Source organism: Pelophylax lessonae (genome assembly GCF_965119305.1).
Source record: "Pelophylax lessonae genome assembly, chromosome: 2".
Classification (NCBI taxonomy): Eukaryota; Metazoa; Chordata; class Amphibia; order Anura; family Ranidae; genus Pelophylax; species Pelophylax lessonae.
In genome coordinates, this window is record NC_138769.1 from 594,713,289 (window position 1) to 594,738,748 (window position 25,460).

The 25,460-nt window shown below is 41.3% G+C and overlaps 1 protein-coding gene across 1 annotated transcript in view; it reads right to left on the bottom strand.

The window, feature by feature from the left end:
• NCKAP1L (NCK associated protein 1 like) overlaps positions 1-25,460 on the bottom strand; it is a 341,915-nt gene that overhangs the window by 192,831 nt on the left and 123,624 nt on the right. The window contains exon 22 of the mRNA XM_082245566.1: positions 23,242-23,378. Coding sequence (XP_082101692.1) covers positions 23,242-23,378 — 137 coding nt within the window. The remainder of the gene's footprint in view (positions 1-23,241; positions 23,379-25,460) is intronic.

Genomic DNA, 25,460 nt, shown 5'->3' on the forward strand with positions numbered 1-25,460 from the left:
AATATAAATACTAGTTGCCTGGGGATCCGTTTACTCCAGCAAGCCACTGACCTGTGATAAGTATGTTGGTCAAGACTTTCAACTTTATTAGTTGCATATTTGTTCTAGGCCAGTGACTCACTAAACAGTGAACCCTATCAGCATGGTAGCCAGACAACTAGCATGTGCAGCACCATACTATACCTGCAAAAGGGGGCAGCTTGAAGTGATCTAGCAGGACTTCATTTGCTGACTAAAGTTCCACTTTAAGTGAATTTGCAGCCTAAATTAGAATTCAGATTTATACATTTACTTGGTTACATTCTTCTAATGCAGGAAGTGTAGGGACTAATAAAGGAACAATGACAGCCCCACATAGAAAAGAAAACATTACAAATGGCAACAGAAATCTTTCTGCATACTGGAGGATTCTGGTATTATTCTTTATAAAAAAGAGAATTTTTAAATCAAGGTAATAAACTGTGGGTCCAGCAAATGTTGCAAGACTGCAGAGATGTCAGAGTTCCATGAGGCCAGGCTTACACAAGTGGCAGTGCTTTCTACAGTGAAATCCACAATGGAAGCATTTGGTAGGCAGGATGGTGACAGCACAGCCTCATTCACTTGAATGCCATGGTGTTCATCAGCAGTGCTGCCTGCTGGACGCATCAGAGCCACGTCATGGCCATGAAGCAAAACACTGTGGCAATGGCAGGAGTACTGCCACCTCCAGATGCCTTTGCAGGTTAAAATGGTTGTAAAGCTTTGTTTTTTTTGTTTTTTTTTTTAATAACAAACATGATTTTACTTACCTGCTCTGTGCAATGGTTTTGCACAGAGCAGCCCCGATCCTATTCTTCTGGTGTCTCCCACTGGTGCTCCAGACCCGTCCTCTTCATCGGGTGCCCCCAGGGAAAGCGCCTTTCCCTGGGGGCACCCGTGTGTGCTCACTTCCGAGTCCAGCTGCTGTGTACATTGACACAGACAGCAGGACTCGGCCCCTCCCCCTGCTCCTGTGTCACCAGATTTGATTGACAGCAGCAGAAGCCAATGGCTACCGCTGCTATCAATCTGTCCAATGAGGAGACAGACAGCAGCAGGAAACGCTGCGCTCGTGCACATCGCTGGATCGCATAGGCTAAGTTCAGGAAAATAGGGGGTCTGGGGGGCGGCTGCAGTAGAAGCATAGAATGCATAAAGGTGGGTCAGTAAGAAAGAATTATAACCATCTGTTTTTACCGTGTCCCCCCAACCACAAATGTAAATGAGCCCGAACAGTATTCATGGAACTTGATTACATCCCATGACCTGTTCTTCACCTGGACTCATAATAAAAAAATGCAGCACTGATCCCAATAAAAAAGCAATAGAAATGGGGGCATGTATCTATTTAGAATATATGTGCTACTCATGATCTTGTTGGCTCTCTTCATGCTTCACTAGATAAACATTTAGCTATAACATTCTAAAAGGTAATGAATACTTGGCCAGATATTCTATTAGGGTACCATGCTTTGTATAATGGCTTTACAGAAAAGCAATATTAAAATAGAGAGACAGCAAAAGCAAGACAATTAAATCAAAAAAATGTATTTGCCTTTAGAAGTCAGTGTATTGTGACAGCTGGAAGTATTTGTATTCAAGGTCAATACCGAGCCACACTACTAATGGTAAAAGGGGGACACTACTGAATTTACTCAGATTTAGGCAGCAAAGAAGGACATTATCAGAGATTGTCATCTGAGGTTTTTTCCATTAAAATTGCATACTGTTCAAATGGGAATCGTTTGATTTTTTTAACCATAAGTTCTGCCGTCACTGCAGCAATAACATTGCTTATTTATCTGTCACCTATGTGAGCTAAATACTTTGTAATAGTGTCAGAAGGTTTCTATGAAGTCCTGTGTATAATGTGTAGAAAAATTGATTAGGAAGATTAAGTGGCTTTAGGACCAAACTGAAAAATAAGGGTTAGTGATGAATTAAAAAATCCCAATGTCACCTATTAACAAAAGGTTAATTCTCATAGGATATGATGTTGGAATGGCTAGCAGGAATAAGGTTGTAAATTAGGCTGCCAACAGACATCAGAGGGCAGTCAGATGTACTGTCATAATCCACTCATCATCAGGGAAACAAGTCTATTAAGTGACGCATAACCTTACAAGTTTCAAGAGGCGAACAGTGCCAGGGGAGGGTAGGGGACAAATAGCAATCGGAGCAGGTTTTCCAATATTCCCAGCCCCCCCTTCCCCATTCCCCGACAGTGGCTAGGACATAGGCATGAGATCATCACCCGAACCAGAAGTGGCATTACTCTCTGATGACAAAGTAAATCCAAGCCATTAACATACATTACACTCTGCAGGTAAGAGTTGATGTGGATCCTATCATCAGTGGTAAATATGGGCTTCCAATAACAAGTCTGGTCACTAGGAAACTCCACAGGTAGGTTTAGTCTGCACTGCCGAGCTGCAGCTCTCTGATTTGCCTCACTTGTTTCAGCTAAAGGGGGAAAGGCCATCCAAAATAAACTCTAGGTATGATCTTTATTACATTCTAACATTGGTCCAGCTTGGCACAATGTAAGCAAGTACATAAGTAAGTACAAAGTAAGCATATCTCATGTTCAAGGGTCCGATGGGGAAGCTGACTTTTACCATAGTAGTCACTAACTTCTGGGTCTTGTGCCAAAAAGCTCCCTCTATGCACAAGGATCACAAGGGGTCGCTTGTTTCCCACTGTCCCATTCACACTGCCCCATTATTTCAATTAATCCAAGGCATTCTCTGATTGAATGAGGTGGCAATTGTGACATTACTACTCATCCTCTCTACCTCCAATCAGAGAACACCTTGTATTCAATAAAAAAAATACAAGTCATTCTATGATACCCCAGATGATATCTAAGCAGACGAAACACGTTGGGTTGACTTCTGTCCATGCTACTGCCTGTTGATGCTATTTACTGATCCGGATTTAAGCACTTTTAATCTACCTTACTGTAAGTGTTTTGAATTTTTAATAAATACCCTTTACTTATGGTTTTACACTATGTGGAGCCTTTTGTTTCCTTTCTTTGATGATTCATCCGTCATGGGAGAGTATTCATCTTTAAGTCTACATTCTCTGCATTCATTTGGATTACTGATGATTTATGCAATTTTCCAAAGAAAATACAAAGGCGACTGGTGTGAAGGGCCACTCGGTGACCTCCCTGGCCTATTGGGTGTATATACACCAACGCATGAGTTGACTCACTAGGCATGGGCCAAACTCAGTCCACTCTCTCCGGTAAGCCTCCTTATATATATTGGTGGTGGATGGTGTCACAGTAAATTTTCAGTTATTGACTTCTCGAATACATGTTTGAAGATTTTTCTATATTCATTCCATTCAAAAGAACTTTTTGCCTATACAGTATTCACTTTTTTTTTTTATTATATATTTCTTTGTATTCTTCACAATGTTATGAATTTTCACTGATTATCATATGTTAATTATCTATGAGCCCTGCACATTTCCATATTTATACATTCTATGCATGGTGGTCAGTGTGGAGGGTGAGGTTGCACAGCAAAGGAACTGGAAGATAGTGGCTACTACTGCAGTAGCACAACTACTACAGTGTTTGTTAGCTTCCCCAGCGATCCATTGGATACGAGATATGCATACTTTATTGGTCCAAGATGGTTCAAGATACTGCATGTATGCAATAAATGCACATGAATTTATAGGTAAAAAAATGTGCATTTATTATTATTTTGCCTTGGAGCCTGCAAAGCATTGCATCCATGATCAGTGGATTGCTGGTGCAATGTCACACTCCTGCAAACACTCCTGACAGCTTTCTGCTGTACCTCTGTATAGGCAGACAGTTACTGAGCTGCAAGAAGTGTCAGTGAGCTACAAGGGTGCTCATCAGTGTGCTCGCAGTTCATTGAGAACTACAAGTCACCTGCTGCGGAGGTAGACAGGACTTATAGTTCATTCATTCTTAGATCTCTGTGAACGAATGACACGGCTCTGTAGGAGAAGCCCTGCACAGCCGCACTGTTTTAAAATTTGACAGCTTGGTGCCAGGAGACAACCCCCATCCACTTTTATTGGGTTTAGGGGGGTGAACAGGGGTGCTGCATAGTAACCCTTAATAGGGTTAATAGTAATATGATACTAAAAACAAACTTATCCTTTAACCGATTAATGACCGCCCGCCGCAGTTATGCTGGGGCAGGCAGCAGCTCCCAGTCAAATCGGCATACATGTACGGCGCTCGCTCTCGGGAGGCTAGGGGGCGAGCGCGCGCCGTTGGCGTCGCTTCCGCCCACACTCGTCAGCGGGCAAGCCGATGCAACCAGCAGGCGGCTCCGATTTCCGCCTGACACCCGTTCCCCAGAGAGAAGAACGGTCGGCTGTTGTAAACACAGCTGACCGTTCTTCTCCCTGGAATGATCATAGAGCCCCTGTGATCCTTCTATATAGGATTACAGGTCTCTATGGTCATTACACAAGCCACGCCCCCCCACAGTTATAATCACTCCCCTAGGCTCACATTTAACCCCTTGATCACCCACAATGTAAACCCCTTCCCTGCCAGTGTCATTATTACAGTAACGGTGCATATTTTTTTTAGCACTGATTACTGTAGTAATGTCACTGGTCCCCCCAAAAGTGTCAAAAATGTCAGTCAGGGGTCCGATCTGTCCGCCGCAATGTCGCAGTACCGCAAAAAAAAAAGTAGATCGTCGCCATTACCAGTAAAAAAAAAAAAACAATAAAAATGACATAAAACTTTCCCATAGTTAGCAGACGCGATAACTTTTGCGCAAACCAATCAAAATACGTTTATTACAATTTTTTTTACCAAAAATATGTAGCAGAAAACAAATTGGCCTAAAATGTTAAAAAATTTTGATTTTTAATTTTTTTTGGGGGGAACGTTATAAAGCAGAATGTGAAAAAATATATATATATATTTTTTTTTTCAGAATTGTTGCTCTTTTTTTGTTTATAGCGCAAAAAATAAAAAAAAAACGCACAGGTGATCAAATACCACCAAAAGAAAGCTCTATTTGTGGGGGGAAAAAGGACATCAATTTTATTTAGGTACGGCATCGCATGCAATAGTGTGTTAAAGTAATGCAGAGCTGAATCGCAGAATATAGCCTGGTCATTAAGGGTGCAAGGTGCAAATCCTTCCGGTCCAGAAGTGGTAAAAGTTCCACAACTGCCTCTGTTCAAGGACAAACACAGTACAAAAATGTAAGTCTGTTAAGTACAAAATCTGTTGACGTCATTGCACAGACTGCAGCAATATCATCCCGGCAGTAAGCCAAGGACCATGATAATGGTAAACTACTGGATTAGACCCGCAGGCTGAAGTATGTGTGAAAGTACCCGAAGTGCAGCAGCAACTCAAGAGCCCCATCACAGCACAGGACGGGTCAAATCATAGCCTTTAATACACTCTTAGCTCAGTGTATGTAGAGCTCCAGAAGATAGTCAACTTTCTTTTCCAATTTGTAAATCTTTGAAATAGTAAATTGATTTGGGAAGAGCCATTTGGCTGCATGCCTTGTAAAATCCTTGTTTACTGCTGATAACCTCACTGTGTTATAGAAATAGAAATTTCTAATATCGTTAAATCATTCCACATAAATGCATTCCACAAATCAATAATTAAATTGGATACTGGAGGATCCCAGTGGTTGGTGATCCCTGAAATACATTTCTCTGCTGTGTAGTAGATTAACAGAAATTACCGCTCTGCCATCACATGCAAGAGTCTAATAACATTTGACAGGAATTAAAACTCAGTAAAGATGGGAGGACCGCAACATCGCCATGGCAACATGCTCTGGGGGATGCTGCTCACATACAGGACCGCCGCATCTGACAAAAGCCAAGTAAAGTGCCTGTCTCTGCTTGTTTATCATAGGAGGGGGTGGGTGGTTGTCTGCTAGTGTTATTTTCCACAAGACTGTATTGCAGAGGAAGCTCTGGAAGCTGATTGGTTAACAAATCTTTAGGAAGAGCATTTGTTTTCTTTCAAGATACGAGTGAGTATAACATTGGTAATAATAAATTGTCAGCTCCTATTAGCATTTGGATCCTTATTGGGATAATATCCATCAATATAATAATGTTATGATGGGAAATATACAGAATTGTCATTGCTAAGCACGATCTGACTTTGAGACTATATCAGAGCACTATTAGAGTAATGCTCAGAGCAGACATTCTTATCCTTTTTAACACCGAGGATCCCTTAAAATAACTTTAAGGTCTCAGGAAACCCCTACCACTAATAATGATATCTACAGATCAAGGTACAATAATTTGAACAGTAATAGTGGACACAAGAAATAAGAATAATAAAAGAAGTATGGTGAATGTGTTGTATTTGACACCCAGGGCTGCTCTATACAACAAAATTATTTTTGTTAATATTAAAAATTAAAAAAAAAATAATAGTAATGGCCAGAACATTAGTGCATGAAAATTGTAGCAATCCCTCACATTGGTGGTCAGTGGTAAAGTGCCCCCTTACATTGGTGATCAGTGAAGTGTGCATTTACACTTGAGGTCTGTGTAGTGCCCCCCCCCCCCCCCAACACTGGTGCTCAATGACATGCTCCATTACATTGGTGGTCAGTGAAGAAGGGTTCCATTGGTGGTCTGTCAAGGGAAGAACCAATTAAGTTGGTGGGTGGGAGGGAAAGGCCTTATTACACTGGTGGCAGTGGGAAGAATGCTCCTTACATTGGTGGTCAAATAGCTGAAAAGATCACTGGTGTCAGTGATAACTTATCTAAGAGGCAAAAATTGCTTATTGGTCAAGGAACCCCTAGCTGCCTTTAGAGGAAGCCATAGGGTCCTGGCTGAGAAAGACTGGCTTAGAGACTAAGATTGATTCTACAAAAAAAAAAATGTCTGCATGAATTTTGTATGTTTACAAGTATTTATGTTTCTTCTCAAAATTAAAAAATATGCCGGTAGGTTACATGGTTTCTACTCAAAAGTGGAATAAATTGCTTATTTCAACTATTTTACACAGTTAAAGGCTGAGTCAGCCTTTTTGAAAAAATAATAAATACACCCATATTTTCAGGGAAGAACATATCATACAATCCCATATACACAATCCTATACCCACAGTTCATCCAGAGGAAGGCAAAAAAGCCCAGCAAAGCATGATCCTATTTGCTCCAGCAGGGGAAAATATTCCTTCCTGATCCCCTGAGAGGCAATCGGATATTCCCTGGATCAGCTTTACCTATAAATGTTAGTAACCAGTTAAATTATATACATTTAGGAAAGAACCCAGTCTTTTTTTAAAACAAGCTACTGAGCTAGCCAGAACTAGCTCTTTATATACTAGGTATAATTTCCACAGCTCTTATTGTGAAGAAGCCTTTCCTTTGGGGAATAAATCTCTTTTCCTCCAGACAAAAAGAATGCCCCCTTGTCCTCTTTGATAACCTTAAAGTGAATAACTCCACACCAAGTTCACTATATGGAACACTTACAGTATCTCATGAAAGTGAGTACACCCCTCACATTTTTGTAAATATTTTATTATATCTTTTCATGTGACAACACTGAAGAAATGACACATTACAGTGTAAATTTGCTGTCCCCTCAAAATAACTCAACACATAGCCATTAATGTCTAAACCACTGGCAACAAAAGTGAGTACACCCCTAAGTGGAAACGTCCAAATTGGGCCCAAAGTGTCAATATTTTGTGTGGTCACCATTTTTTTCCAGCACTGCCTTAACCCTCTTGGGCATGGAGGTCACCAGAGCTTCACAGGTTGCTACTTTAGTCCTCTTCCACTCCTCCAAGACGACATCACGGAGCTGGTGTATGTTAGAGACTTTGCGCTCCTCCACCTTCCGTTTGAGAATGCCCCACAGATGCGCAATAGGGTTTAGGTCTGGAGACATGCTTGGCCAGTCCATCACCTTTACCTTCAGCTTCTTTAGCAAGGCAGTGGTTGTCTTGGAGGTGTGTTTGGAGTCGTTATGTTGGAATACTGCCCTGCAGCTAAGTCTCCGAAGGGAAGGGATAAAGCTCTGCTTCAGTATGTCACAGGACATGCTGGCATTTATGGTTCCCTCTGTGACGGTTGCGGGTATCAGACCCCCTGGCCTTCTTATCCAACTCGTGACCAAAGATCAGGCAATCTCCCACCCTGCCGTCACTTGTGTAACAATGCCACTCTCAGCTGCGCCCGGCCAAAGACTTTCCAGCTTGCGGGACCACAGTCTAGATGCCAGCAGACTGAGAGCGATTGTCACTGGGCTAATTAAACAATTAACCCTTTCTGTGCCACCACCTCTACGTTATAATGAGCCCAGAGGAAGCTCGTAATTTTAGAAATACCAATTATGACTTTAGAATAACCATCTGTAGCACACACTGTCACCTCAGACAGGAATGTTCAGATGATTTATCCTAAACAGTAGCGCTCTTTCGGGAGGCAGGTTCTTTGGGTCAGTTTGCGTTTAAGAGCTTCGAGACAAAATTAAGACTTTTCAAAATAAGGTTTAATTATAAGAACGGTTAAGATTGGTGCAAATAAAAATATTTACAGAAAAATGGGTTACAAAGAAAAAGAGACACAATTCAGCAATTTAGAAGAATAGATAAGAATAAGAAATGGAAATACTTGCATTCAAAAAGTCCTGGTATTATCTTAGTTTCAGAAGCTGAACATGTGTGATCGTCTCCAATGGGTAGATGTTCCTTTCCTTGATGTTACATGAGACTGAGAGCTCCATCAGCTCCTGTCTTTTTCTCTAAGATCAAAGGGGCAGTGACGGACACCCCTGACCAATTACAACAGAGTGGCAAAAGGGCTGTCCAGTGGTTTACGACCATTTTTAATGTACTTTTGTGGACAGAGTCATACCACTCTTAATATCTCGACTTATGTAAGGGTTACATTCTTGAACCTGATATTTTATAACTAAGCATGTCATTTGCTTTCAAACAATATCAAACATGAGTATCTTTTATCACAGAGGGAATATCTTATCGCTCGTTCCAATTTCCTGTATGACAGGGTGACCATGTGTGGTCTCGTTACGTCCAGTATGTTATTCGGCCTTCAAATATTTACTTTTTGTTAATATTTTATGTTCAGGTAAAAAGTTATGCATTTTGTGTGTAACTGTGGTCATTTTCCTAATGATCAATTTGGCTGGTGGAATTCCACATAGCCTGGTCAGCCATAGTGAACATCTGTGCGGATAAGGGTTGCTTCGTTTATGACCCGGCCGGAATGTGTTAAGATAAGGCTGCTTTGAAGCCATGCATACTAATGACCCCGGGAGTTGATTAACACTGCCAAAAGGAGCTGGGGTGAGGGGGGGGTAAAGGAATGACCTTTTTGGTTGTTTAAAACTGTCAGCTGAAACACAAAATGGTTGCTTGCGACAGCTTTAACGAAATAGCTGCCTGACAAACTGGGGTCCCAACGCACGATACCATTACACCCTCAATGAACTGTAGCTCTCCAGTGCCAGCAGCACTCATGCAGCCCAGACTATGACACTTCCACCACCATGCTTGACTGTAGGCAAGACACACTTGTGTTTGTACTCCTCACCTGGTTGCCGCCACACATGCTTGACACCATCTGTAACAAATAAGTTTATCTTGGTCTCATCAAACCACAGGGCATGGTTCAATTAATCCATGTCCTTAGCCTGCTTGTCTTCAGCAAACTGTTTGCAGGCTTACTTGTGAATCATCTTTAGAAGAGGCTTCTTAGAGGTGTACTGACTTTTGTTGCCAGCAGTTTAGACATTAATGGCTGTGAGTTGAGTTATTTTGAGGGGACAGCAAATTTACACTGTTATACAAGCTGTACACTCACTACTTTACATTGTAGCAAAGTGTCATTTCTTTAGTGTTGTCACATGAAAAGATATAATAATATATTTACAAAAATGTAAGGGGTGTACTCACTTTTGTGAGATACTGTATGTATTCATACATGTTGATCATATCTCCCTTAATATCTTCTTCTTAATAGAGAATTAATTCAGTTCCTCTAATCTTTCCCTATAGCTGAGCTACTGTTTAACACTTCCTTGACTCTTCTCACATAATGGACACTTCCAATGTTCGGGAGTGCTAAACATATCCTCTTTGGATAGCTATAGTCTACCTATGTTTTCCTCCTGGAGTAAGTCTACTCAAACATACATACAAAAATGTATTCCTTTTTTAATATTAAAAAGTAGTCCTTGAGTTAAAGAAAATGATTTTGCCTATAGCGTGGCAACCAAATTTACCTATCGAAAAAAATTAACGCTAACCTATCTAAGAGGGTGCTACAGTGAGATTATATTATAACTGTGTAGCACTGTCCTCGCAGGGCTTGCTGTATCATGATTTCTTGGGCCTCCTCTGATTACCTCCAGACAGTCACTTAGGAACAGTTTACACATCGATCCTTTCTCCCGATGGCTCGTTACTCAATAAACAGTCCAGAAGATTTGTTTTAGTTTTTTTTTTTTTGTTTTTATTTTAGAACTTGGAAGGAAGACAATAGTGGAATACTCCAACTTGAACTATTCACAGTTGATGAGGACAACTCTCACTTGGCCTCACCAGGTTACTTGTGGAAGCAGACACACTGCTTTAATCATACTGCCACTTGTATGGAAGTGGTTAAGTCTTCTTGCTCTCTCTCCAGCAGCAGACTTGATGCAATTACATTATCTTCAGGACACTCTCTAGCATCCCCTATACTGACATCCATCCACTGACTCTTCTAGCTGAAGGGATGGCCCTCCCGGGACAGGTCCCATGACACAGATCTGTACTTTATGCAGAATGAGATCCTTTCCAGTGTCTCCCTTCCAGTCAGCTCTGCAGGACCTGTTCCTCTCTAACTCTCAGGCACTCAGATCGACCACCTGAGACTGCATGGCAACTTCTACAGAGGGGCAGCCACCCCCTCCCTTCGGGACCCCGCTCTGCAGCCAGAAAGACCCCAAGCAAATGTGCCCTTCTCATTTATACAGTATTCCAGCATGCACAGAGGCACTTTCCTCTGCCAATCACCAGGGCTCTACTAAATGCCTGTGCACTCATTCATCAGGTTTCTTCCCTCTGTCCAATATGGCTCCCTATTGGACCAAAGTGAAACACTTCAGACAAACTGAGCTGCACCTGAGCACAATGAGCAGACCTCACTGGCAAATCCTGCTCTCTGGTTGGCGAAGAACAATATAGATTAACCTGGTAATCTTTCTGGTAAGCAGAAGAAAATCCAAAATGATACTCTCCCTCTGGCCCCTACCTAGGAGGGTGCTACATCTGCAAGCTGCAGGCAAGAGGAAGAATCCCTAGTCTCTTTTCTCCCAGTGATTAGACTTCAACATATAACTGGGTCACAAAGTGAGAGGCTGCAGCAGTGTACCAATCTATGTAAGACATTTGGTAGTAAGACCAAGATCTGCACAAGCACCAGGATTTACATGCTTGGGTCATCTCTGAACAAACATTGAAGTCCTAAAAATACAGTAGACACTCACACTGGATAATGCCAGAAAAATATATCTAATTCTAAGTCTACTTTAATTTTTATTTTATTTTTTTGTTAACCTGAAAAAGAAAATAACAGCAGAAATATACGTGATGTCTGCAGGCAACGCCTCCACATTACATTCCACTATTTTTTAAACTGATGCCGACAGCTTTTTAAAGGTTAAGATAAAGACTATAATGCAGGTGACTCATGTATTCTTGCCAACAGAAGAAGACACACTCACGTTTAAGCAAAACTTTGAGCAAATAGATAAAGCATTTAAAGCTGAAGATTATTCTGCTTATATTTTGTCTTCCCTGGTTCCTTCTCTTCTCCTCCTCAACGCGCTAAAAACTTTTTTAAAGAAATTCATTCAGTTTTCATTACATATCTTATTGTATGTCCAGTGACATCATCACTGGGTCTCTGTGCTGCTCTATGTAATGCAGACAGATCATGGCTGGTGGGAGGGGCTAGCAGAGTTCTGTACATAGTTTCCTGAAAACATCACAGCACACTGCATTAGTACTGCTCTTTAAGGCTGAGCAGGACTAGAGGATATTAGACTTCCTCTCACCAGGAAATGAGGCAGGCTGTATCTGATTTGCTGCAGCTTCTGATCCACACTTAGAAGCTTGCAGTCTGCAGTGAAATCAGAATAAGTAGCCCATAGATGATTACATTTTCTTCCCTTTTACCATGGGTAAATCACAGTCAGTGTTGATGAGGGAATGCTTCCCGCAGCGCTATTGTGTTCAGCTGGCGGGGGCCTTGGGGAGCCTTCCTGGCCGGCAGAACACAATGATTACTGCTAGTGGCTGTAGCCGCCAGCAGTACTTGCATGTGAAAAAGCCTGCCCATACATAAATTGCATTTCAGAGGTTCCCTACTGAACCAGCCAAATTTTGATCCATATATTTATGGCCAGGTTAAGCAATTTCAGTACAATGGATGAGCTTGTACAACTAAACAAAACTGAAGGTGAGGGTGAAGTTTAGCTGTGATGTAAAACCTAAAGTATAACTAAAGGCCAAACTTTAGGATGGACTAGGTCACTTTTTAGTGCTGTCTTTGTCCCCATTAAGTAGATTCACCCTCTCTGTTTGCCCTGTTTACCATTATCATTGAAAGTGAAAGTAAAGAAAACCCCAATCGTTGGGTTGTCCCCAGAAAACTAATAGAAGGGAAATCTTCCAATGGGGACACTAGTTCTGGTGACCTGGGGGTCCCCAAGGACTTCTCTTAATTTGCAGGGATTTCCTCTCACTTCCTGTTTGGCTATGGGACAGGAAGTGAATAGAAATCTCCACATTGGGACACAGATGGCGAAAAAAAATCTTACAGGGGTTAAAATCCTCTGTCTCTGTTAACACCAATGTAGATGTGATGGTGTGTGCATTTTTGAGCATCACGTTTAGGACAGTTCATTTGTTTCAATACACTGCCCTACACATAAAACCACACAGAAGTGCATGACCCTTTTTTTAAAATCACTACGCACCAAAACTCATGATATATTGGTACTATGCATTTTTGTGCATGCTTTTATGTGCACACAAGCAAGGTGGAACAGGGTGCAATTAGGAATTCATGGCACTGTCGTACACCTGCAAAGGAGAATAACTTTTTTGTTTACTGCAGGAATGCATGTGATTTTCTGACAGCGCAAAAATGTAAACCTAGCCTTATAGTATAATCATAATGCAGCTGCTGATGAATATGGCACATCCGGGATTTGTAGCAACATAGATAAATATTACCGGCTAAGGATGCAACTCTGTAGATAGATACTATGTAACTGCTATAAAATTGCTAGTATGACATGTTCGTAATTAAATGATATTCAGTTTGCTAAATCACTGTTTATCAGAAATTGTTTTTTTTTTTGTTTTTTTTGTTTTGTTTTTGTGTAAAATACTGATTTTGCCTTTTTTTTTTTTTTTGCATATCAGCACTGCTGGTCTCACATAGCGTTGTTGCAGCCAGTTCCTGACTACATGATCTCCAGCGCTAGCTGCATGGAATGTTTCAGGGTGCTTCAGGGTGGCTTTCCTCATGATGATAACAGTGAACTATGCCTACGCAATGTGACCTGGCACAGCCATTTGTAGTCTCTATTGAGAGGGTGAGAATACAGGGTAACAATTGGAACACAGGGATAGGAGTGTTGTCACCCTGTAACAGGAAGTGGGGAACACGATCCATAGGTACTTTAAATACATTTGCATTCATTTTGCAACATAGATTTTTATTTTACAGAAGAAACAGTTGAGAAAAGGTGTTATTCAACAGAAACGCCAAATAAAGTACTGAATACAATAAAAATCAGTAGATGTTGTATAGGATGACAGCTGCTCAGTTAAAAACAAGAAAGGACGCACAGCCTTGCGCATTACCTTTGCAATAACAAAGCTGAAACTCTGAGGAAGTGAGGATCTGCCCTCGAAACGCATCAGCTATTTTGAGGGTCTTTTCGTTGTTGGGAAATATTCAGGGATCCTGGCTGTCTGACGCTGTGGATTCTGATATGCTTGTTTTTCATGACGTTTGTGAGTACGCATCTGTTTTATTTATGTATTAAATGTTATTGCATATGTAATGCACAAGGCTGGTGAGCTCTCTTTTCTTGTTAGTGCTAGTGCTTGCTAGTGTATTGTATTGGCTTCCCCAGGCCTGTAGGGGGCTGCAAATTTTTGTTATTTTTGGAAATTACGTAACAGAAGGTCTGTGACACTCTATGGCCAGAACATTCTTTTGAGCGCAGGAAGTTGTTCTTTTGATACAGAGATCTTCAAACTACAGCCCTCCAGCTGTTGCAGGACTACACATCCCACGAGGCATTATAAAACTCTGACATTCACAGACATGACTAGACGTGATAGGAATTGTAGTTGCTGATCTGAAGGGCCATCATTTAACCACTTAAGCCCCGGAAGATTTTACCCCCTTCCTGACCAGGGCCTATTTTGCGATTCGGCACTGCGTGATTTTAACGGACAATTGCGCGGTCGTGTGACGCTGTACCTAAACTAATTTGACGTCCTTTTTTTCCCACAAACAGAGCTTTCTTTTGGTGGTATTTGATCACCTGTGCGATTTTTTGATCATGCGCTATAAACAAAAAAAGAGCCTAAATTTTGCAAAAATAACAATATTTTTCACTTTTTTTATATGAAATTCCCCCCAAAAAAATGTAAAAATCAAAATTTTTTAACATTTTCGGCCAATTTGTTTTATGCTACATATTTTTGGTAAAAAAAAATCGCAAAAAGCGTATTTTGATTGGTTTGCGCAAAAGTTATCGCGTTTACTAACAAAGGGAAAGATTTTTGTCATTTTTGTTGTTTTTTTTTTAACGCGTAATGGCGGCGATCTGCGATTTTTTTGGTGGTACCGCGACATTGCGGCGGACAGATCGGACCCTTGACTGACATTTTTGACACTTTTGGGGTTACCAGTGACATTTCTACAGTAGTCAGTGCTATACATATGCACTGTTACTGTAAAATTACACTGGCAGTGAAGTGGTTAACTTTTTTTGAGAGGGAGGGGTTATGTGTGTCCCTAGGGGCGTGATTCTAACTGTGATTGGCTGTGGCTTGAGGTGTAGGAAGAGTGATCAATGGTCCTACATAGTAGAGCCGTATGATCACCATTCCTACACAGGGGAGAATGATAGGCGGCTTGTTTACATCATTCGCCTGCCTTTCTCCCTCTCCGCCGACGATCGGGTCCACCGGTCACACGCGCGGGGGGGTCCGTGACCGCGCGGGAGCGGGAGCACGCCTCTGGCGGTGCGCGCTCGCTCCCTAGAGCCCTCACAGGCTAGCGACGTAGACCTACGTCGCTCTGCCTGTGAGGGGCTGACTGCCGCAGTAAATACACTGTGAGCAGTCGGCAAGCGGTTAAAGACCCCTGCGTTTTGACAGCTACTCAATAACATTTATCATCAAAAGAATTGCTAAAGAGTAACTCCATTTATGTTGAGGAAAAAACATTCCCTTCTGAGTGATCTATGGACATTGCAGGGATTTTAACAAACTGTGTTGCAGATTCCTACCTTTTGTTATTCTGAAAAAATCCCTGTGTATTTGTCTGTGTCTGTCTGTGTCCATGTGGTAAGGTAAACTAATGGGAATGGTCCCTTAATTATCAGCCAGCTGGTTCACCTGCAGGGCACTAATGGGGAAAATTGCAGCACCTGCATCCCTTTAGAGGTGATTTCCTAATGGGAGTATCTGACTAAAAATGAACATTTGTGTTGCAGGGGATGCCTGATATCTGATTTATATCTTAGTGCAGACTTCGGGGAAAATCAGCGAGCCAATCACACAAGCAGGAAATGATGTTTGGGGTGTGGCCAGTACACATTCTGTGTACAGAACACCTCCAGGTAGCCATATTGCATTGCATTTTGCAGAAAATTACAACAGCTGCAGATTGAAAAGGAAATGTAAATTTGAAAAACATTCAATTACAACATGGCTTGAGTCGAATTTGTATATGCTATATTTTTTATTTTTTATTTACTAGGTTTTATTTCCACGAAAGTGGAGTTACCCTTTAAGTTGATTATTCTTGTTTTGTAGTTTCTGACTCAATAATGAAGATCAGCCTAAACAACATTGCAAATATTATTCAAAGGATAGAAAGAGAGAACAAAAAGAACGACAGAAGAGGGTCGTAGACAGGCTAGTTTAGAATTGTAGTGGCGCATAAAGCCTGTGGACTTTTACAGTTGAGTGTCAATTCCAGATGACAGATGGCTAGATCTTTATAGCTGACTAGGTAAATCATTACCATGGGTTCTAGACTGTCTCAAACGGATTGTCTGCACAATTCTGGCTCGTTTTTGGTGAGCCATAATTCAGGAAAATGTATGGTTGTGACCAGAGATAGAAAAAAAATGTTGTGGTTTTCCAAGCTTGCATAGCTGATTTTTTTGCTGCCAAGAAAAGAAGATCAGGGTCAGGGTGTGTCCTTAAAAATTAGGTATTGGCCATTTAATAAGGCTATGCCGTAGTCCATAGGGAGAAGCCTTGTAAAGGAGGTCATAGACCCCTTTCCAGGACCCAATGAGTTTGGAACAAAGCCAACAAGTAATATTTTAATGGAAGCTGCAGATTTAAACTTATTGAAGGTACTTTGAAATTATATTAACATGTTAAAGCCTATATAGCATTTTTTTGACTGAATGTATGTATGCTTTTTCCTGGTTTATAAATTGTTTCACGATTCATTGCATTAGTAGCATTGATACTAATATCTCTTGATATCAATTTCCTGTATTCCACTGCAAAAATAATAACTCTATCTGATACTGAGTGGGGGCAGCAGTGTGGCAATCAGGCTTCACTGCATTTCAACTGTGCAACTTGGCCAACTGACGGATGTGGCACATGCATATTTCACTCTACAGAGGGAAGGATTGGCTGGGATTCTCAGTGCATTTCTATGTTGTAAAACCTTTGTTAGAACAAACAATCACTGCTGACATCATAGCAAATCCTTTTTGTCCCACAGCACCCTCATAAATGATTTAACCATCACTTAGGTGTCAAATTGGGATGTTAATTGCTAGTCTAACATTTTAAATTCTAACTCTAATCAAATTTATAACTAAAATAAATATTTTATTCTTTGTGTAGTTGCTGGCAAAATTAATTTCTACCCTTCTTTTATATTAGGAACTCCAGTGATGATCTACTCCAGGCATGTCCAACCTGCGGCCCAGGGGGCGCATGCAGCCCGGAACTGCAGGCAATGCGGCCCCCTGACAATTTTTTTTTTTTTTTTTGCTGGGGAGGAAGGAAGTCGAGTCGGGGACACGGCCACAGAGGCAGCCTCGGAGGGGATCATCCACTGGTTGTGTAAAATTAGTGCTGGGGGGGGCGCGGCAGCACGGGAAGGGCGCGGCGGCGTTTTATTACTTATATACTCTAACTAATAGTATATATTTTATATGCGGCCCGAGCAAATTTCTCTACACTCAATGTGGCCCAGAGAAGCCAAAAGGTTGTACACCCATGATCTACTCCCAAGAAAATTTTCATTTTTACTAGTGGTTGCAAACATTGCACAGACATTTAATGCCAGAATTTTCCAACAGATCCTCAATGATATTAAATAAAATAAAAAAAATAATGATTTAAAGGTGTTAGGCTGTGTGAGAACCATTTTTATTGCCTTGTAGGTGGGAACAAAGACTCAAAATAAAGTGCTGAAATATTACCAGGGGAGTCCCGGAAGGATATCAAAAGCCAGGGGGTCATTGAATTTATTGATGTCTATCTACATCTAAAATATCAGCTTTAGATGGAGTTGGCCTTTAATAAACAAAGCATGAAAACAGAATGTGCAGCTTAGCTGCATTCTGACATTTCACTGCAGCTTTCTTTCAAAGAAAAGAGAAATTACATATCTCTCATCAGAAGCATCTAAGCCACACACTATATACAGTACTTCCTCTCTGAGCCAGAGACTTAAGGCAGAGGATAGAGTGTTGATGTAAAAATGGGGATTTTTTTTATAGTGGAGAAAAATCTGTCCTAAAAACACTGTGGGTTGATATACTGAAGGCAAATAGTCTGTTCTTTTTGCAAGGAAAGTTGCACTTTGCAAGGCAATTATCCCAAGAGCTTAGTGATCGAGGTGATGCTCTGTTGACTTCCATCATTCAATTATTTGCACGTGAATATGCTGGGTTTATTTTTTGTTTGTATTATTTTCCTTCCATCTGATTGGGCATTCTTTGCAAAATTCTCTTGCCAAAGGCAACTTCCATGTAAAGTGAACAGCCTATTTGCCCTTGGTAAATTAACCTCAGAGCTACTTTAACTCCTCTCAGCATTGGTTGAAAAAAAAAAAGTCCACCTATCTTCCCAAGCTTCCATCCCTGCCCACCTCTTTGCTACATTTGATGTTTTTCTCAGTCTGATTCCATCAAGTACTGTTTCCCTGTCCATGACATCAAAAACTGTTTTAAAGAAAAAATGGACCAATTGAAAAATATCTATATGCATCAATCTCCACATATTTACCTTTGACCACCCATAGCACTTTCATTCCAGCCACTAAACAAAATAATCTCTCTCCCATGATCATCTTTCTCCACATTCTGTCTGTTTCACCCAGTCTTCTCTGCCCAGTCCTCTGCCCTGATGCCTGCACTGACTGAACTCTTAAATCTATCCCTCTCTACAGACGGGTTTTCCCTGCAGACTTCTAATGAGCAATCATAGTTCCTATACTAAAAACAAAAACCTTCTCTTGACCCTTCTCTACACTCTAGTGAACCAGATTTGACTTCTTCTATAGAGTTTAAAACTGCTTGAAGGCTTTGTCTATAGCAAACTAACCTTTTCACTTGCTTTTTGACCTTCTCTAATCTGCCTTCATCTTGCTCATTCAACAAAATTCTTACAAAACACTTAAAAAAGTGACAAATGTCCACCAAACCAAATGTTATTGTAACCTTCTTCTCCTATGCAGTCGTTCTTCAGGATTTGACACTGATCATGTTCTGCTACTGGAAATTCTGCACTCACTTTATATTTAGGACACTGCCTTTTCACCGTTCTATTCTTTTATCTAACATTATCAAACAGGGCTTTGCATCAATATCCCATATATCTGTTGGTTTTAAAAAACAGATATATGCAGAAGATACTCAAATCTATCTATCCATTCTTGAGTTCTGACTACCAAAACATCTTCCTGTCTGGAATTCCAATAACTAGACTGCCACCTCTACAATTCATCAGGAATTCTGCAGCAAGACTTATCTAAATCTTCCACTACCTCTCATTTGTTATACTTCAATGTTAACATCTTCAATGTGAGAAAAATTCAGGTTACCATACTTTGCCCTTTGAGCACTCAACAATTCATCCCCCGACTCTATTTCTGACCTTGTACACAAATGACGCTGATGCTCTGCTCCTCCACTGAGAAAGATCTAAAGTTGAGTTTTTGGGCCTAGGTCTAGGGCAAATATACCAAACGGTGCCCGTCCAAGATGCACAAGCATTATGTGTCATCAAAAATCCCCGCCCCCCCCCCCCCAAAAAAAAAAAAAATTGATCACTGATCCGCATGCTTGCCCCTAAACATAAATTCCCCCTCCTCCCAGTGAAAATATGCCCCCCTCTTGAGATTCCCCCCCCTCACCAGCACAAATCTTTGACCCCCCTCCCCATCCCCCCTCTAAGCTCAAATCTTCTTCCTATCCAAATCCCCCCCCCCCACAAAAAATCACCCCTTCTTGCATAAATCCTCTCCTCCTCAAATTTCCCCTCCAAGTGGCGCAAATCCTCTCTCCAAATCCCCCCAAAAAAATGTTCTTCCCTACTATAACAATTCCCCCCCCCCCCAAAAAAAAACAATTCCCCTCCTTGCACAAATTCACCCTCCCCCCCCTCTACCATATCACCTCTTCTAGCACATAACCCATAACCCCTAAATTCCCCCTCCTAGCACAAAACCACTTCCCCCGCCCCCCAACCCAAATCCTCCCAAATCACCATTCCTAGCATCATTCATCATTCATCCCCCTAATTTCCCCTCCTTGAACAATTTTTATCCCCTGCCACCCTTTAAAATCCGGGCTTTCTTGCGTCCAACCCAGTGGTCCTGTACTATAAAGAATTGGGACAGAGATTTGATTCAGGGGCGCATGATGAGTGAGTAGGTGTGCATATTACCCGACATGTTTACGTTACCAGGGTGAATCTACACAGCCTTCTGTTGAATGCGAAGCATCTATGCATAAAGAACCTCTACAGAGTATGGGACCACTGAGATCTTCATAATGCCAGGAGACACCAATGCTGGAAATCTGCCATAAGGGACTCTATCCTCTGCAGGTATGCCGGGGCAGCCACAAGTCTGGGTTAGGGATTAGTTTGAGGAAAGACCGTTGCTTTTGTTCTACAGTAACTTCACATTATTTAAGGGAAAAGGGTTTAATGCACAGGGGCTCACTTACCTGAAACCATCAACATTAACCACATATCCAAAGTATTGGGCCCTTGTTGACCGTATTTTTTACATATATATGAATAAATGTTTTTAGATGGCATATTTCTATGATTTTTATACTTTTTTGTCTACAAATAAAATACGGATTTTTTTATAGAAACATTGTAGTCCCAATTGCCTTTAAAGTCAGACCAATTGGTCCCCTTTTCCCTCTTCTGTTCCAAGTTAGATTTATAGATGTGGTAAGGAAGTGAGTCTAGTATTTGTGCCAAGTTATTTAAGTCAAGTTTTTAAAACTTGCCTTTCCCTGGTCTGAAGTTACTAAACGGTTGTATTGTAAGTAACCGGCACACATAGTGTACAGCTCAGGTTAGTCAAACTGTAACGACACCCCAGGTATGAAAGGGTTGTTTAAGTCCTTAAGGACATTTAATTTCTGGAACACAAAGGCATCTACCGGACATTCCATTCAGCCGAACAAGAAACCCATACAAATAATCTCACCCCCAAGTGCGAGACGAGGCTCTGTATTGAGGGTCAAGCAGGAATTAGACTGTTTATTGAAAAGGAATACACGCTTTATATACACGTCAGAAGTAATGCAGTCACTACATGAACAATGACCCAAATCGAGCCCCCAACATCACACAATGGTTACATAACGAGCCCCCAATACACATTACTCTGAGTGTCAATACATCCCTTAGCAGACAACAGGTGAGTTCATTAGCACACTTAACAATAGGTGAATGGAAAGCCACCTCAGACAAAAGCAACATCGTTAGACGGTCGGCCTCCACATTAAACTTCCTGGAATGCCCATATTAGGAGTTGTACTTCCTGGTCAGAGACCTCACAATGTACAGGGAAAAAAATCTTCATATTTCAAGAGAGACATCATTCCTGAATATCACTGTCCCATTTGGAGCCATCCAAACCATATCCCCAGTGCCCCCCAATTTCCTGGTCAATCCGCGCCCAAAGTGACTCCCGTCACACAAACACATTTAGGTATGAAGACAGCAGTCCAAGAAGTTAATAGTGTGAAGATTCAAGTGGTAACGAAGGGTAACAAAGGTTTCTCTAGCAGTCTGTCGTAAGCGTGTACATGAGACAGACGGGATAGCCTCTTGCAGGAGGAGTTGTTGTCAGCAGTCTCTCCATGAGCAAGTCCATCTACCATGGGAGCAGAAAAGCACTGCAAAGGTTCTCAGCCTGCGCACAGGTATGGAAGTGGAAGAGTTAAATGAATGCACGCATGGAGTCAGCGCTAGGTCCACAGCAGGGCCCTATTCCATTACTGGGAGTAAGGTAGAGGAAATACGCTGGAGAACTGGGGAGAGTGTTGGCTCTGCGTGTCCCTCCTAAATACAACAGTGACTGTGGTGGTGTATATTAATATCCAGAGAGTTAACTAGAGTTCAGTCGTCTGTTCAAAGTAAAGGTACCCCTTGTGTAAGCATTGACCCTATCTAAGGTGCCTAGCTGCGTAGCCCAGAAGAACCCAGCCCCGGGTAGATCACTCATGTGACCTTTACTTGGCACCCAACGTGGAGTGGGAACATGGAGGAAGTGTCAACCTACCCCTGTCCATTACATGCTGGAAGGCAGGCAGAGAAAAAAAAGCTTGGGTTCCACTGACACGGGCCTAACCAGTGTACCCGAGAATTCAGTAAACACACATATAGTAAATGCTTAACTTTGTTTATATTGTAGAAATTGACTATTCACAGAAAATAGACAATTTACAGCAATGCACCACATATTTTCAGGCTATACACTTCTTTATGCAGTAGAGGGCAGCGTTTATAGACAAGGCACTTTCCAATAGTAAAAAAAAACAGCTATTGGAGGAACACTTCCCTTGCAGGGAATTATGATATTGCTTGGTCATGCTGAGATCTCCAAAAGCCCCTGCAGATTTCTGAGTGCTAGTAGGAGACCGTTCCAGGAAGTTTACAGTGGAGATCACCTGAAAGGGAACACCCACTCTTTTCTGCTAACAGGTACCTCTCCCTTAGGGCCCTTTTATACTGCTCTGTAGCAAAAGATTTTGCTGTGTTTCGGATGTGTTCCCTGCATATTTTCTGGTGTGTATTTGGGTTGCCTGCACCTGTGAAAAAAGAACACGTGACTCAAAAACGCACAGAAAAATGTAAATCATTTTTACAGTGATTTTATAGCGTTTTTCATTCATTTCAATGGGAAGCTGCATTTTTGGTGCAGTTTTTGAAACTGCACCAAAGATGCAGCATGTAAGACTGTAACGCAGTGATGCGAAGCGTTCCATAGGATTCAAAAGGAAACATTTTTCTTGCGTTTTCCTTGCAAGGTAAAAACGCAGGAAAAAGGTATCAGTGTGAAGGTCCCCTATTGCCACTCTTACTCCCACACTGTGGGCAGATCGAATGATGCAGCATTCCACTGTTTATCAAAATCCTTAGCTAGAATGCCTGCCCAAATTTTGCAGGATTATAGTATCAAATAGAATTGCTGTCCTCCAAGATGCCTGCCTGTAGCCCATAGCAGGGGACAACTAGTCCTCAATAGGCTCCTGCCAGCCTAAAAAAAAGCACAGTGCTACTTTCAGGTTGGAGGATATACTACAACCTCCACCTGTCTGCAAATATGTATGTCATCTTACCGTTTATCAGTTAGGGGTATTGATACATCAAAGCAAAGCGACACTAGTTACATATTAAAATTACCCATTGACAACTATTGGAGATCTCACCTGACACGTCCGTGTACTCATCAGCATTAAGGCCATGCTCTCCACCCATTTCTGCTGGTAGATCAATAAAGCATTTCTTTGTTGGAGAATATACTATTAACCCCGTACTAGCTTGACGCAGAAGACACTCCAGGTACCTTGGAGCAAAGAAACATCCATTTATTTTGATTATAGTATATTTATATTAGCACCAGAATGTTATTCAATAAATTAGTCAATGTAACTCTTCAGTTGCAATCTATGGACATCTCAGTATATGTATGTAAAGTTAAAAAAAAATAATAATTTTAGGGAAAGGTCAAAACTAAAGTCCAACTATTTATTGCCTATGTCCTTACAGGGAGACCCTCCTTTCTCTTCTTGTTCCACATAGACAATAGGAAGTAAGTGGAAATCTCTGTGAAGTGTCCTCTTAGACTGTTGTCATCCAAATAGATGTCACCATTTGAAGCTATAACCTCATTTCTTGTTCTTGTGACAAACTTTAACATTTGGATTTCCAGTCACATTCTATCCCAGTGACAATGACAAATAGAGAGCATGAATCTTCTTAGCAGGGACATGGGCAGCAATAAAAACCTGATTGGGTTTTTAATATTTTTTCACTTTATTAAAAACGTATAAAGTTTGGTTTTACATACAATTTAAAGAAGTATACAACATTATTAGAGATGGTGGCACCAAACAGCAGTCGCGGGGATTTTGAATGTCTATATAAAGGAGGCTTTTACTGGAAAATAGCATGCATAGAATATGGTTAATGCACATATAATCTTATAGGAAGATTTTAGTGTAAATTAATGGTCTGGCGACAGGGTCTCTTTAGATTTAAAAATAATGGAAACAAAGGAAAGCAATATCCCCTTAACTTTTTAATATATATTTACGGGTGCATCTCAAAAAATTTGAATATCATCAACAAGTTAATTTATTATAGTAATTCAATTCAAAAAGTGAAACTCATATTATATAATTCATTACACACAGAATGATATATTTCAAGCATTTCTTTTTTGGGTGAAAACCCAAAATTTAGTATCTCAGAAAATTAAATTAGAATATTGAGAAAAAGTTCAATATTGTAGACTCATGGTGTCCCACTCTAATCATCTAATTAACTCAAAACACCTGTAAAGGTTTTCTAGTCTGGTTCAGTAGGTTATACAATCATGGGGAAGACTGCTGACTTGATAGTTGTCGAGAAGACAGTAATTGACACCCTCCACAAGGTGTGTAAGTCATAAAAGATCATTGTTAAAGAAGCTGGTTGTTCACAGAGTGCTGTATCCAAGCATATTAATGGAAAGTTGAGTGGAAGGAAAACGTGTGGTAGAAAAAGGTGCAAAAGCAACAGGGATAACCGCAGCCTTGAAAGGATTATGAAGCAAAGGCCATTCAAGAATTTGGGGGAGATTCACAGGAAGTGGATTACGGCTAGTGTAAGTAAGTGCTTCAAGAGCCACAACACATAGATGTATCCAGAACATTTGGTGCATCTGTACAGTGTATTGAACCAGTTGCAGCAAAACTGACATTTATAAAGAAAAAAATGACTTTTAAATTGCTGGCAATACAATACCATATATGTATGCAATACAAAAATGTTTAAAAATATGTTTAAAGGGGCGTGTCCGGATGTGAGCCGAGGCAGACGTATTTGCGAGGAGCGCCGATCATCCTGACTCAATCCTCTGCCATCCTTGCTAGAATCAGCCTGGTGAGCCTGCATAGCCCCCTACCAGTTTCCTCATATCTCCTGCTTCAGCCCCCCATCAATATTTCTGGGCCTCAATTCAGGCACAGTAATCCAGCAACAGCTGGCCGCAGACTCCTGCGGGCCACCGCCATCTTGAGGCTGCCGGTCCCAATCCTCTGCCATCCTTGCTGGAATCAGCCTGGGGAGCCTACATATCTACCATACCAGTTCCCTCACATCTCCTGCTTCAGCCCACTGTCCATTTTTTCGTGCTCAGCCAACTGGTTCAGCTGCAGTAATCCGGCCACCATCTTGAGGACTACTCTATTCTCAGCACCCTGCCAGATCCAGAGACGGGATACACTCCTCTATCCCTGCCTGTGATGCCCCCTAAAGAGGACAGGCCTGCTGTACTGCATCAGGAGGCTGTTGGTTCGACCCACGCGACTGTAGTCATTTCAGCCTGCTAAGGAGTGCTTGGGAGGGGGGGGCATCCATCCATCCACCTGTGGCTGCTCTCTCA